The sequence below is a fragment of the Entelurus aequoreus genome, linkage group LG09, assembly GCF_033978785.1.
Source record: "Entelurus aequoreus isolate RoL-2023_Sb linkage group LG09, RoL_Eaeq_v1.1, whole genome shotgun sequence".
NCBI lineage: Eukaryota > Metazoa > Chordata > Actinopteri > Syngnathiformes > Syngnathidae > Entelurus > Entelurus aequoreus.
Window position 1 is genome coordinate 35,306,715 of NC_084739.1, and position 16,564 is coordinate 35,323,278.

General features: G+C 39.2%; 1 protein-coding gene across 1 annotated transcript in view; it reads left to right on the top strand.

The window, feature by feature from the left end:
- LOC133656977 (cadherin-23-like) overlaps positions 1–16,564 on the top strand; it is a 395,393-nt gene that overhangs the window by 304,968 nt on the left and 73,861 nt on the right. The window contains exons 14-16 of the mRNA XM_062057867.1: positions 10,225–10,289; positions 10,604–10,841; positions 15,221–15,326. Coding sequence (XP_061913851.1) covers positions 10,225–10,289; positions 10,604–10,841; positions 15,221–15,326 — 409 coding nt within the window. The remainder of the gene's footprint in view (positions 1–10,224; positions 10,290–10,603; positions 10,842–15,220; positions 15,327–16,564) is intronic.

Consider the following 16,564-nt stretch of genomic DNA (forward strand, 5'->3'; position numbering starts at 1 on the left):
GATAACTGATTTTAACTTTAGAGATATGAATACATTGTTTGGTGAGCCTTTGTATTGATCTATATTTTAGTATAGATAGGTCAATGTTCGGTTGGAAAATCATGAATCGGTTGATTGTAGATCTGAAAGAAAATATGGCTGCTCTTATCTTGCGAGACTTCTGTGATGACGTAGTGCCAGAGTACCATGCAATGTAAACCAATCAGATGCAACGTAAGGCGGGTCTTTGTGTCTTAATTTTTCTCACACACTTCAGTGCAGTGTTGTCAACTTGGCGAATTTCTCGCTATATCTAGAATCTTTCCAACTTTTTTTGGGTGTTTGGAGACATGAAAGCACGTAACACTCTTATGTCCTCAACTCAACATACAAGTGGTGCTGCTGTGAGCCTTTACTCACAGGCGGGTCCTCTAACTACTGAATGTCTGCATTTAGACAGCTTGTACTGAAACTTTCGTTGTACTTTCAAGTGCAATCACAATGAAGTCAATTCCATTCTCGTCAGAGCAGAGAAGAGATCCACACCCACTCTGTGCAGAGCTGCCGCTGTTTCTGCCTTGGTTAAGATGTAAATGTATTGTTCCATTACTATCACACTTAAGATAATAACAAACCTGAGCCATTCAGTTGGTTTGTTCATGAATATCTCAACCTTTCGGTCTTTTGATCAAGTTTAATACATTTAACAATGTAGAACAAATAAAAATACAACTAAACTAAGAATCAACAGAAGAAAAGTTCTTATCATAACTTGCTTCTTTAACTCATATCAAGTTTATGGATTGTAATGCCCTGAAGTTGATAGTTGTACTATTTGCTAATTATACGGGAACCGCCTGTTTTTTATTTGTCTATTTAATGACATGACATTGTTCTGACATGATACATGATACATTTAATTTTATTTTCGCCATGCAAAGCTTACATCTGCATCGAATCGTATCGCATCGAATCGTAAAGTTTTGTTAGTGAATCCTATATGTATGTATCGAGATTCATATCGGATCGTCATTTAAGTTAGAGATGCACACCCCTAATATACAAAACCCAAAACCGGTGAAGTTGGCACGTTGTGTAAATGGTAAATAAAAACAGAATACAATGATTTGCAAATGCTTTTCAACCTATATTCAATTGAATAGACTGCAAAGACAAGATATTTGATGTTCGAACTGGTAAACTTTGTTATTTTTTGTAAATATTAGCTCATTTGGAATTTGATGTCTGCAACATGTTTCAAAAAAAGCTGGCACAAGTGGCAAAAAAGATTGAGAAAGTTGAGGAATTCCAAGTAAGATTCCTAGTTTATGAACCCGTTTTCAAACAAAGTGTCATGATCCATTACTCGGATCATGGCATGATGTATGTTTTTGGTAATGTTTCTGTGTTAGTCTGTTTCCTGGGTGCACCCTCTTTCCCTGTTTACTGTTGGTTTCCATGGGCACTGATTCTCCTCACCTGTCCTAGTTTAGCAATTAGTGTTCCCACCAGGTGTTTTGGTTAATCACTCCCCTTTATAATGTGCGGTCACCCAGCAGTAGTTTCTGGGTCAATGTTTGCTGTAGGCAACGTTTACGTCTCATGTTTTTTCTCCTCGCTGTAGCAAAGTCTAGCTTTCCTCGTTTTTTCACCTTTGGTGACATTTTGGTTTTGTTCTGCTCCACGCTTGCTAGCGTCCTCAGTTTTGTATTTTTGTCTTGCCTTTAATTTATTAAAAGATACTTCATCTTACCTCCACGACACTCCTGCTTGTCTCCTGCCTTGGAAGGAACACAACAATCGCAGCCATGCGCCGAAGACGTAACACAAAGGCAATAAAAACTATTCTGATTCTGATATTCTGACAATGTCCCGTTATCGATGGGAAAATGCATTTTTAAACAAAATGATTTGCCTGAGCGGCTAGGAGACACTGATAGTAACAAGCGGTAGAAAATGGATTAGAAAGGGCAGATTTAAAAAAATAATATTTGAAAAAACAAAAAAATAAAAATGTGTTTTTGTTGGGTTTTTTTTAACTTGAGAATTCCCGCGGGCTGGATTGTGGGCCATACTTTGGGGACCCTTGATCTAGAATAAACTGTCACAAGCTCTGAGGTGAAAAAGCAGCTCACCAGCTGATGTTAATACAGCAGCATGAGGACGTTGCCTCTCTCAGATCAACGCGCCGCTAAATGTCGGTCCTTAAGGTTAGCGCTTATAATAACAATATTGCTAATATTTGGTAATATTTAGGTCACGAAATGTAAATGGAGTATTGTTGGCGCTTTTTGGATGGTTGTTTATTGGGTTTTATGGTCAGAAGCGATAACGCCATGGCTCCCATTGGCTTTGTGTAAGCAGACTTTTATTTAGGTTAAGAATGCATTTAAAAAAAACAGACATACATGTTTTTGTCTCTCATAAGGATTGTGAATTATAGGCAAAATTCCCCCAAAAAGTGCACCACTTACTCGACGTGAGTGCGTAGAGCCGAGAGTGAAGGGCTAAGACAAGGACTAAGGGAAAAAAATTGGGATTCAGCCTTAATCTCCCAAGAGTTAAGTCAGGTTGTCATAAAACCCTACACTAACCACTCTATAGCCTTTGTCTAAAATGTGCTTTTGTGCATCTAAAGTTGAAAGTCTTTGGCTTGCAGTTGGCAAAGTGACTTGTCCACGCTGCCATGATGATTGTTCAGAGGATGGGAGTTAATGACGGATGGGAGGGAGAGAAAAGATGGCTATCGCCTTTTCTTTCTAACCTCGCACCCTCCCTTTCTCTCACTCGCTCTTTCTCTCCCCGAGTCTCTGCCTCTCTGTCGCTATGGCAAGAGGAGCACTAGAGCTCCCCACAGGAGCTGCTGTCGCCGCCTCGATAGCTGTCACGCTAACACCCCCCCGCTATCATTGGAGCACTTATGGGCCTGTCACTCACCTGGGAGAGAGGGAGCAGAGGAGGGACAGGAGCATCAAGGGGGAGAGTGTGCAGAGGAGATATGTAGAGAAGTGCACGGAGAGGAGGATGCAATGAAGAGAGGGAGCTGTAGACAGAAGGAAAAGAGGGGAAAGCCAAAGGAGGTGTTGCAAAAAGAGGGATGAATGGGAATTCAAAAATAAAGAAGTGAAGAGAAGCAAGGAGGGACGAGGTCTTCAAGGCATGGTAGATGAAACCTGGAAGGTTAATAAAAGAACCTGACTGGTGTTCCAAAGACCTCTTATGTATGTTGTGTCCTTCTTCATAGGTTAGCACTGTGAGCCTCAGTGCACCAGTCTACAAAGAGATTTGGACTTGAAAGAGAAACATTGATTTACCATCAGAGATGGTGTGGAGGGTGCTGTCTGTGAAATACCAAGCCTGAGCTAAACGCATGGTGACATTGTTTTCATTATTAGAAAATAATAACAGAGTCAGTGCAGTGCAGGGGTAATTGGGGGTGTTGTACCGGGGCCCAAGCAATATTTTTAAATATGTCAATTAAATATTTAAGTTATAAAAAACGTCATAAATCTTAATATTAAGTAAATACAGCAGCAAAAGTTTAATAATACGGTTAAGAATATAGTATATATTAAATATAATCTCATAACAGGTCTTTCTGATCATAATACTGTACTGTCCTAAAGAAAACTAATAAAAAAGTATCACATTCTTCTACATTCCATAATCATTATAATTTTATCACTAAACATCCACATCTCAATCTTGACATTTCGCTGAATGAAATAAATAGTTCTGATTTGTTTTCTGATAATGACATTGAAATCAATGCCCAGGTGTTTAACTCAAAACTCAAAGAAGTTCTGTAACTTTTGATAAAAAAAAAGAAAAAGAAAGAAAAGCTAGAAAAAGGCTAAACCATCTACCTTGGCTGACTAATGACTGTAAAACACTCAGGAAGGAAAGAGACAATTTACTTAAAGTGTCTTTAAAATATGTATATGATATACTGCCATCAGACATAAAACCACTCATGCCTTGCGTAAAGCCAAAAGGCAAAATCATTTCGAAAACAAACTAAAATAGATGACAGATTAGAAATAAAAGTTAAGAATGAGCTGTTATAATCCCAAAGAATAAGCAACTTAATTGAATCTCTTCTTTTTTAACTCTGTCAATGAAATAACACAAATTTTTAGACAGTTGGAAATAGCAAGTAAGCCGATTGATCCTGAACAGCTGGTTTTAAGTTTAAGTGGCAAACATTATTAAGTCTATTAAACCTTCAAAAGCCAAAGATGCCTAGGGCCTTGACACACACTGCTTAAAGGCCTGCTGAAACCCACTACTACCGACTACGCAGTCTGATAGTTTATATATCAATGATGAAATCTTAACATTGCAACACATGCCAATACGGCCGGGTTAACTTATAAAGTGCAATTTTAAATTTCCCGCTAAACTTCCGGTTGAAAACGTCTTTGTATGATGACGTATGCGAGTGACGTCACTAGTTAAACGGAAGTATTGGTACACCTTTGAATCCAATACAAAAAAGCTCTGTTTTCATCTCAAAATTCCACAGTATTCTGGAAATCTGTGTTGGTGAATCTTTTGCAATTTGTTTAATGAACAATAAAGACTGCAAAGAAGAAAATTGTAAGTGGGATCAGTGTATTAGCGGCAGACTACGGCAACACAACCAGGAGGACTTTGACTTGGATAGCAGACAAGCTAGCCGCCGAACTCACCTTAACTTCCTCCGTCTACGGGCCGCCGACCGCATCTGTGATCGGGTGAAGTCCTTCGTCGCACTGTCGATCGCTGGAACGCAGGTCAGCACGGGTGTTGATGAAGGCTGGCGTAGGTGGATAGCTAATGTTTTTAGCATAGCTCTGTGAGGTCCGGTTGCTAAGTTAGCTTCAATGGCGTCGTTAGCAACAGCATTGTTAACCTTCGCCAGGCTGGAAAGCATTAACCGTGTAGTTACAGGTTCATGGTTTAATAGTATTGTTGATTTTCTATCTATCCTTCCAGTCAGGGATTTATTTTGTCTGTTTCTATATGCAGTTAAGCCCGATGCTATCATGTTAGCTCCGTAGCCAAAGTGTTTCGCCGATGTATTGTCGTGGAGATAAAAGTCAATGTGAATGTCCATTTCGCGTTCTCGACTCTCATTTTCAAGAGGATATAGTATCCGAGGTGGTTTAAAATACAAATCCGTGATCCACAATAGAAAAAGGGGAAAGTGTGGAATCCAATGAGCCAGCTTGTACCTAAGTTACGGTCAGAGCGAAAAAAGATATGTCTTGCACTGCATTCTAGTCCTTCACTCTAACGTTCCTCAACCACGAATCTTTCATGCTCGCTCAAATTAATGGGGTAATCGGCGCTTTCTCGGTCCGAATCTCTCTCGCTGCTGGTGTAAACAATAGGGAAATGTGAGCAGCCCTCCAGCCTGTGACGTCACGCTACTTCCAGTAGGGGCAAGGCTTTTTTTTATCAGCGACCAAAAGTTGCGAACTTTAGCGTCGTTGTTCTCTACTAAATCCTTTCAGCAAAAATATGGCAATACCGCAAAATGATCAAGTATGACACATAGAATGGATCTGCTATCCCCGTTTAAATAAAACAATTTCACTTCAGTAGGCCTTTAAAAACACAAAGAGATGCACTTGTTTGCCTGATAACGTATCTGATTAATTTATCAATCAGAATGGCAGTGGTCCCATCAAGGTGGAAGGTGGCCACAGTCTCTCCAGTTTTTAAATCAGGAGACACACCAGTTATCTCCAACTATCACCCCATTAGCAACCATTATGTTGTGTCTAAGGTAGCAGAAATGTGGATTGACAAGTTGCTGAATAAACATCTCAGCCATGGCCATTCTCTTCTGCACCTGATGCAATTTGGGTTCCGCCAGTATCGGCAAACTGTGTCTTTTTAGAAACAGTGAAGTCCTTGCTGGATCAAACTACCTGTGTTGGTTCAGTAGTTTTAGACTTAAAGAAGTCGACTCTCAAGTTTTCCTGTCTAAACTGACTCATTCTAATTTTGCAGGACATAACATTGCTTGGTTCAGTCGTACTTGTCCAACAGAAGACAATCAGTGAGGGTTTGTAGTATCTTGTCTTCCTATCATGAGTTCAAAATTTCAAAGTCAACCAAAGTTTATTTATATAGCCCTTAATCACAAGTGTCTCAAAGGGCTGCACAAGCCACAACGACATCCTCGGCTCAGATCCCACATCAGGGCAAGAAAATACTAAACCCAATGGGATACAATGAAAAACCTTGGAAGGGACCGCAGATGTGGGGATCTGTAGGGGTTCCACAAGGCTTTATTCTGGGACCGGTATTGTGTTCTTTATATATAAATGACTTGCCAAATGTTTGCATGAATGTGAACATTCAAATGTATGCTGATGATGCTGTTACCTTCACACCTGCCAAAAGCACACAGAAAGCATCATCCATCCTCTCGTCAGCCTTAATGAGTATTTAGAATTGGCTTCTCAATTCATGTTTCTTGTCACACAAAAATATAACTGTGTAAATGATGTCCATAAAACTAGACTGGTTTCCATGTTTTCCAGGGGATTTGGATTTTGATCTTGTAGAGGAGTTCAAGTACCTTGGGGTCACACTCAACCCAACACCTTATTTTAAAAACAAATCAGGCTCACAGCAAAAATAATCAAGTTCAATCTGCATACTTTTAAACAAATCAGACCCTCCATGACAATCAAGTCTGCTAAAATGTTTTTACACACAATGACGTTGTCCCACATAGATTATTGCATAACAACATGGTCATTCACTGGAAACACAATATTAAAATCCATAGAAGTGTTATTTAAAACATCTTTAGAAATCCTTGATCAAAATCATCTGTCATTCCATCACTGTAACATTTTGGTAAAATATAAGAGGCTTAAATTTGAAAATGTTATTCATTTTAAAAACAGCTGTTTAATTTACAAAGTTATTCATGGTCTAGCCTCACCGCCACTCTCCACATACATTAAACTAAAGACTGACGGAAGTTTTGGCACCAGCGCCTCCTCCAGAGGAGACATTGACATCCCCAACAGAAAAGCAAAGTGTTCTGTCAGTCCAAGGAAGTCATTTCTAGAACAGACCTCCCAGTAATATTAAAGAATGTCCCACTTTTTACCAGTGTTGGGACTAAAGTGTCATTTTGTAACGCGTTACTGTAACGCCGTTAGTTTCGGCGGTAACTAGTAATCTAACGCGTTATTTTGTATATTCAGTAACTCAGTTACCATTACTACATGATGCGTTACTGCGTTATTTTACGTTATTTTGTATGTAGTATCGGCTAGAAACAGAAGATCTGAGTGTGTTTTATTGGAGAGTTGCGGTGTCGTCCTTCTGTGTTACAAGAAAAAGAAAAGGCGTGCTCTGTGTGGGTGGGGGCGGGGGGGGCTCCCATACCGTAGTCGAAGAGTGCATGGGAGACGTTCCTCCAGGGCCTATGTACTTCGGGGCTAACAACCTTCACTTTCCCCGGCAGTGGGTCTTTACAGCTCCGGACTTGAGGGTGAATAACGAGGCCGGCGGTTTGTTGCAACTTTGTGACTTTATTGGTGTCTTGCACCGTGCACGCAGCCATCCACCAAACTAGAGCACCTGCACGCGCTCCCTCACCTCTCTCGCCCACTCACTCACTGACGTCACTCACCTCACATGCTGTCATATCTTAAAGGGCCATCACCCTTGATCACCCCCTGGGAGGTGAGGGGAGCAGTGAGCAGCAGCAGTGACTGCCCCCGGGAATACTGCCCAAAACAGCAATTCAAATCTGCTGAAACAGCTACAAAAGCAACATGCTTCGACGAAGCTAGTAAAGAGAGAGACAGACTTCGATGCCACTTCACCTCCACCTAAGGATTTTAACGGAGGCACTGCTAGCCAGGACAACATTGGTAGAGCCATTGCAGCTTATGTGCTAGAACAGTGGTGCCGCGGACCGATTGGTATCGGGCCGCACAAGAAATAAAAAAATAAAAATAAAAGTATTATTATTTTTATTTTTTTTATTAAATCAACATAAAAAACACAATATATACATTATATATCAATATAGATCAATACAGCCTGCAGGGATACAGTCCGTAAGCACACATGATTGTATTTCTTAATGGAAAAAAAATATATATATATATGGGTCCTAGAATCAGGTGCTACACCTTTGCTCTACCATGTGTGATGCAACATTTAGGTAATAACTTGTGGAATAAGCCTTTTATGGTGACAATAGTGTGGTCCTCCTTTTCTGGATTCATCCAAAAACATGCTACATGTATTCCAATGATGGTTCAGGTTGCTGAAGAAGATGCTTTGGCTCTTAACCGAGCAGGCTTTCTTAGTTCATACTCATGACCCGACAGGACAGTCAGTCTTCCCGTCAGACTCGAGCTGTCCTTTCTAAGACAACCTGAACAATCCAGTTGTGATCAATTCAATGCCCTGAGAGTACATTACCTTGTTAAATGAGAATATCCACAGGCACGTTACATGTTAGGTAATGACTGGTTGTTTTTTTACAGTACATCCCCCTGAGACCCACCATCCTCAGCAGTGGACATCTGTCTGTTTTTAGTCTATTCCTCTTCCTCTTGCGTATGAGTCAGCTATGCAGTTTGGTTCAGGCGTTGCAGCCAGCTCACTTTGTCAGGAGTGGGGTTGAGCAGAGTGGAGTACGTAGTGTGCAGTCTACATATGCAGTGTGGCTGCATATGCAGGCTGCTGATTGGCGCAACGCCCCGCGGTACATGTCGGAGTTCAAACAACCGACTCCAGTTCGTAGCCGATTTAGAGTTACCCATTCTCTGCGAGGCAGGTTTGCACCTGGTGGCAACGAAGTGTTAATGCATGTTGTAAATTGAGTTGGTCGTGGGGTTTCCTGCCAGCCAGTTCTCCATCTGTCAAGGATGTTGATATTGGAGCCGCAAAGAGTTGCTACCTGGCGGGGGAAAGGGCGGCGAGAGGGCAGCGCTGGCGGACAGGATAAGAGTTCTGAACAAGATTTTTTTAGGGGATGGTTCATGTCTAGCAGGTCTATTTATTTTGTCAGAGTTCTACATTTCTAAAAACAAAATGATCCCCGTTATGAATGTGCACAAATGTCCAATGCGGAGGATGGCTGTTTTTTAGGAGAACATGTGCCTTTAAATGACTGGTGATCAGTCCGAGGTGTACCCCATCTTTCACCCAAAGTCAGCTGGGATAGACTGTCATGATCTATGACCCAAAGCAAGATAAGTGGCACAAAATGAATTAATGAATATTGTGGTCGCTGAGGCAAGTCAAGTTTCCAACATGCACAACTCTTATGGCTGTGTGTGTATATTGTATTACTTTGTTTACCTGCCGCAACCCTCCCATTCATTTGATCTTGTGATAGTGGTCATTGCAAACTAATGGACTATAACAGGGGTCTCCAACCAGTAGTTTATGATCTACCATTAGCTCTGATTTTGAGTTGCTCACCAAAGGGTTAAAAAATGCTTGCTTAAACCTTCTGTATTTTATAATTCAGGTATGATGCTTGTATTTAATGTCAAATGACTACAAAATGAAGCATAACAAAATGACTGTACTGTTTGAGCGCAGTTCAAACACAATTTAAATGTTGCCAGTCATTTCAAACACAAAAAACTCCCTTTTTGTCAATATACTCATATAGTGAATACAAAACCCTGCAATAAAAATCAATTCAAACTGAAATATGAGATTAAGATGAACACATATTTTAAGACAAAGTCTAAGTTGTGGATATCAATATTTTGGCAATGCTCTGTCAAAACAAGCGTTTGAAAAATGGAACAGTAGAAAAAGTTGCCATCTCTGCCATTTTTTATTTGTAAATAGCTCTCAGGACAAATTTCAAACCCCTGATTTATAAGAAGTTGACAAAAAAGGGTATTTTTGGGGCTACTTGAAAATTGTACCATTTTACAAATTAATTTTAATTCAGTGACTAAATATAAGTCCATGCTTCAGAACTAACTACATATTTGAATCAAAGGTAAATAAATATATACTTATTTTAGACCAACGATATATATTGTTTGTTTCTATTTTATTTGTTTATTTATTTATTTATTTTAGCAAATGAAGAACTAAAATAGGAAATATGCTATTTGAATGAGCATAATAATCTGCAAGTTATTAACACAACCAAGGTGATAGCTAGACTTTATGTATTATCATCGACTAATTTCTCATTTGTAACTGTTATTGAACTGATTTTTTATGTTATGTTATCTTATTTTTCAGGCTACAGATGGAGATGTTGGCACGTTTGGTATTGTGCATTACTTCTTCAGTGATGAGCCAGACCAGTAAGATACAGTTACACAACAATTACACACTGTACTGCACATGTGTGTCCTTAATCCTGCCGGACTGGAGTTGGACATGAGTTTGTCAGTAGCTCCTTTTCCCATTTGAACAACATTCACTGATTGGTCACAATATTACAAAAACTGTAAATTGCCCATTAGAGTGTGAATGGTTGCTTGCTTATAAATGACCTGTGATTAAATGGTGACCATTTCAGGCTATACACCGCCTTTCATTAAAAGTTTTTTTTTTTTAACTGAAAGAACGAGCTACAACAAACGACTAATCAAAATTGATTGTTTACTTCTTGCAGGTTTTCACTCGATTCTGAAACAGGTTGGGTTATTCTAAGATCCAATTTGGATTATGAGTTGATGCGTCGCTTCACGCTGACTGTGCTGGCGAGGGACGGAGGCGGGGAGGAAACCAACGGCAGGATCCGGGTCAACGTGCTAGACATAAACGATAATGGGCCGCTTTTCCAGAAGGAGGCGTATGTGGGCTCGCTCAGAGAGAACGAACAAGCTGTACAGCCGGTCGCCCGAGTCAGGGTGAGGAGTATAAATTACACATGCATAGCAAGGGAATTAAATCTAGTAATTTCATATACCAGTACAGTTGAGCCTCAATTCACTTAATTGGTTTTTGAACACGGTTCGTAAATAGAAAAGTATGTACATTGAAGCAAAGTTCTCCATAATAACCAATGTAAACATTAATAATGGTTTCCAGCCGTAAAAGAGAACTGCAGTTTTTAAAAAATGTTGCCTATCGTTCACAATCTTTATGAAAGACATGACGGATGGATTTTTTTTAATGCATTCTAACTCGTAAATAAACAATAAAATGTCCGCTTACAGCGGAACCAATGGTAGGTCCCCTATTCCACCCATAAAACCCATTAAAAAAATTCCAAAAAGCGCCAACAATATATTTTGTGACTTGAATATTAACCACGTATTACTGATATTGTTATTATAAGTGCTAACGCAGACAAACTATTTATAGTGGCGCCGAGATCACGAGCTTGTGTGCCTATGTTGACATCATCGACTGATGAGGTGCTTCCTCGTTTCCTTGCTCCTTTATTTTAGATCATAAATCATGCCTCTCACTTGGATAGTAGAAGGATGAGGACGCATTCCGACATGTTGGTACACTTTGAGAGCCAATTTAGACCCGGAAATGGAGAGAACGATACAAAAAGATGCTTAGTTTCATTCCCCTTTTCTTGGCGAGCATTATAAATAATTCTGCATCTAAATAGGAATATATGAACATCCGAGCAGTCTGCATCCTAATGACAGCAGACATTGTACATTAACTGATGTTTTATTAGGTTTGTTGGCTCTAATGAAATCTGCAGTGTGTTGTAATCAGTGATATAGTTGGAAAATGCACAGCCTATGCTTAAAATGAGCAAAATATATAAATATGAAATGTTATTATAAATGTGCTTGTTACTACATTACATATATACTTGCATCATGTATACAAAACCTTAATGGAGGTGGTTGGATGTTTTTTCAAAGGATTTATAGGCAGAATACAGCGACTGCCATTAGCTCCATGGTAAGCTGACTTTTGATCGCATTTATTTAAGATTTAGAATACATTAGGAAAAAAAATACAACCTTCATCATGTTTTTTATAATGATTGGGAACGTAAGGCAAAATTCCCCCAAAAAAAGCAGTTCTCCTTTTAATAAAAGTTTGGTTCAAGTTTTCTACTTTGAACACGATATAAAGCTCTAACTTAATATATATGCGGTCCTCTCCAAGGTTTCTCATAGTCATTCACCGACGTCCCACTGGGGTGAGTTTTTCCTTGCCCGTATGTGGGCTCTGTACCGAGGATGTCGTTGTGGCTTGTACAGCCCTTTGAGACACTTGTGATTTAGGGCTATATAAATAAACATTGATTGATTGATTGATTGATAAAAACAAATGGCTAAACTCTCCTCCTCGTATGCAGCCACTCTGCCAGCACGCACACACAGTGTCACTAGCCTTGTAGTGCACACACAGTTTGAAGTCACAAAACTCCTCAACTTTAACAGCTACAATGATTAGGAATAAAGAAAATGAAATCCACTTTACCTTGTCATTAATCATTTTTGGCGTGCAGCGGACGGAAGGGGAAGAGGAGGCAGTGTCAAACCCCAGATCACACTGAGCTAGTAAAGCTAGGAAAAATGCTAAAAAAAACAATTAAAAAGCACACAAAGTAGCACTTAGCACAGTAGCTAACGAGAGAAATGCTGTGTTGTCTGAATGAGTACCGTAGATTGACCGGTGCCCCACAATGGACAAAATGGCTGCACTCCGAGGCGCACAAGGGGGTGCATAAAATATTTGTTCACTGAGACAAGGTTTGTACAAAAAAAATTGTTTATCCGGTCTGTTGTTCGTAAATCAAAAAGTTTGTACAATAAGGTGTCTGTAAATTCAAGTTTTACTGTAAATATGCTAAATACTATATGTACGTCCCAAGTTTTGTTTTGCCTTCCTCCACCGAGTTCCTTTTGTTCCTCTGTTGCGATAATGATGCAGTCATGTGTTAGTGTGTACTGTATCCAAAAAGAACAGGCTGACCTGGTGTGTTGGCTATCCGTCACTGCCACACAAAAGCCTGAGGTGAACGGGCACAATGGTAACTAATGGCTCAGCACTTCCTTTGATTGCACCCTAAAGAGAAAGCCTATTATGTGGCTTTTAGCGGCGTGTCCAGCGATGGCTTTTCCTGCCACAGTGCATTGTGTCGGCTTTTGTTTACACTGTTAAATTCTGTCAATTTCTTGACTCGCTATGTTTTTCTTAGTTGGAGCTAACCTTAAATGCCACAGATATTAATAAGCTGCCCATAGGGAACTGGGAAGCCAGTCACCTAATTCTGGATACAAAATGTGGCCTGGAACCAACCTAATGCACACAGACCCAAACAAATGGAAGAAAGAACTTGAACCTCCGGGGTTGAACTGTTACAAAAGTGACAAAAAAAAAGTATTGGAGAACTGTATTTGTGTTTGTTTGTGCAAATACATAGATGCAAGAGAGGACAATAGATGTCTTTTATTGTGAAGCCACAAATAAAACAACACAAACAACTAGTTAATTATTGGTGCAACAGAAAATGTTGTCATTAAAACACAACAAGGATCAACTGAAAACAACTCACCAGGCTGAATAACATGGACATTCGCATTCAGGAGCAGGCTATTGTGCAGTAGTGATGTGCGATGCCACCGATTTTCTTTCTGATGCAATGCCGAGTAAAATAGAGGGCTGGTATCTGCGATACCGACCCGATACTTTGTGCAAATATAGCTAATGTTTGTGCTAAAATTTTAAAAGTAGTCTATTCCACATGTTGCTGCTCTTGGGGAATCATTTTCAAACAATCTAAAATCACAGGGAGAATCTAATGATGGTGTTGTCCATGAATGTTCTCATTCATCCAGGTCATTGTAATCTCAGGGCATTCAATTGATTGCAACTGGACTGTTTGGTTTGTCTTAGAAAACGTTTCTCCTCTCATCCGAGTAGACCTCTTCAGTTCATGCTCATAGACTTAGATTGGTCAGATCTAGTCTTAGGCTTAGATTGGTCAGATGTAGTCTAGCGGCTGGTGCCAATTGTGGCCGGAGACTGACTGGGGCACCGGTCAGTCTCCGGTACTCATTCAGACAGCACAGCATTTCTCTCATTAGCTACTGTGCTAAGTGCTATTTTGTGTGCTTTTTAATTGTTCTTTTTTTAGCAACTCATTATGAGTCCAAAGAAAGCAATGGAGAAGTGATCTGTGGTTTGAAACATCCAGGAAGTAATCACAGCGTTGTCGACACTGCCAGCCGCTAGACTAGATCTGACCAATCTAAGTCTGTGAGCATGAACTGATGAAGAACTTGGATGAGAGGCGAAATGTCTTCTAAAAAATGTCGTCTAAGACAAACCAAACAATCCATTTGCGATCGATTAAATGATGCCGTTACTCTGTACTGAATGGGTTATCTTATTTATATTAAACTATGTACAGTATATAGTGTCTCCAAATAACCTACAATAAAAGTATACATACAGTTGCTGTTTTATAATACTGAGCAACTCATTTTAAATGCCAGTAATTTTCTGAATGACTGAGCACAGCACAGTGGAAAAGTAGTTCCCGCTAATCCCGTTTCATTTAGACAAGATCTCAATGATTTAGTTAATTTACTGTGTAATTTACTATAATGATATACAATATGTCAAATAACTAAAGTATCAATATTTTGATTTGAAAATCGATATTAGTGCAGAAAGATCTGGGATCTGCAGTATTGGTATTTCAGTATCAATCCGCACATCACTATTGCGTGTCCTGCACAATGATTGTGTTGTTTTTGTATAACCCTGCTAATAAAGAAACAAACAATATATATTGACCTTACGCTGCCATGAAAGCAATAAAAATACCAGGCTAGACTGAAAGATATATGTTGCAAATATTGATATTATTTATTGTGTATTTTTGGCTTTTGGCTTTCCTTTTGCCACTCATAGAAGAAGAAAGTGTCGGTTACTCAATTCAAGAGTGGGTTCACGCATTAACTATACGATTTGACAAATTCCCAAACTTGAAAGATGAAAGTGAGGTCCAATGCTCTGTAAACATCTGGAGTAATCATGACTAAGTCCAACCAACAAACAAAAATAATGAGTGGGTGGCATCATTGTTGATGTTGAGGATTATCCCTGCAATAGTTTGATTTGGGCAGTATTGACGCCTGGGCCACTAACAGCCACAACTGGCTTAAACATTTGCAATAACATTATGCTACTGACGCACAGGTTTTATTTACGTTTAGTACTATTATTGTATTCTGCCCTCTTTTACTCCAAATGTATAACATATCTACATATCTTCTGTACCCTTCTTTGCCGCTCGCAGGCAACAGATGAGGATTCTCCTCCCAACAACTTCATCACGTACACCATCATTTCCACCTCAGCTTTCCCTGATTTCTTCAGCATCATCATGGTGGAGGGCTACGCAGGTATATGTTAAGTGTTTGAATGTATAGACAAAAGCTTGGTCATACTTTGGGATCAGTTCATTCGCCAGGGTGTAGGCTACATGTTTCAGCTCCCCCAAATCTAAGTGTGTCATACACTTCTGCCTTTGGGGTTAAAATTTGGGGGAGACTATATGGAGTGCCGAATGTAAAAATCAAATCACATTTTTAACGTTTGGCTCGGTTTTTTCACATTTAGGTGACTTTTTTTTAAACATTTAGCTCACCTTCTTTACATTTGAGGTAGAAATTAAATGCTTAATCTAAATCTATATATAAATGTTAAACATACATCTAAATGTACTTACATCTAAATGTCAAATCTAAATATGAAATTTAAATATTAATAATAAAATATATAAAATGTAAGGTTAAATGTTATATATAAATGTTAAAAATAAATATACAGTTAATGTTACATCTAAAGTGTAAAGCTAAATATTTAGGAAATATGCAAATATTCCACTGTTTCCACGCCTCTCATCGTGCAGACACAGCCACATATTGGACTATCGTGCTGTGAAGCGTGTGCAGTGAAAGGAAGGAACGAAGAAAGAAATGTATAGAACTTTTTATTTCCATCCATTTTCTACCGCTTGTCCCTTTTGGCAAGACATGGTGTGATAAGTAGCTTGTCTGTGCAAAAACAGACTCGATAACTCCCCGGTGACGGTTTGGGGAATTTACGAAAGTGAAACAATAAAAAAGAAAATGCCATTGTAAGTTAATAATACTAACACAGACACTTGTAAACCTGTTAGCCTATTCACTAATGCAAAATACTCTAGTTTGATTACATTACGATAGCACATACAAACATGCATGAAAAACTCCTACAGACATAACATTTGGGACGGTTTAGTAAGTATCAATTGCTTTAGTTATATTGTAATACTTACAAACATTGCTTGGGGGGACGAATGAAGAATCCTTTCGAGCAGAAATGCTATGGATGAATATACTTCTGGCACAAAACAGGAAGAACATTGTCAACCAACAGCACCTGCAGTGAGCCAACTCATCCAAAAGATGGTGCCAAGCACAAACAATAACATCCCTCTTCCGTGTCTCTGTCGGTGTTCTTTGAAAATGATTCGTTGTATACAAAACATTATGTCCGTTAGCAAAGAACAATCCTCAAATTAGCTGCACTGTTTTATAAGCCGTAGGTGTCAAAGCTTTGGAAAAAATTAGCGGCTTATAGTCCAGAAAATATGTTA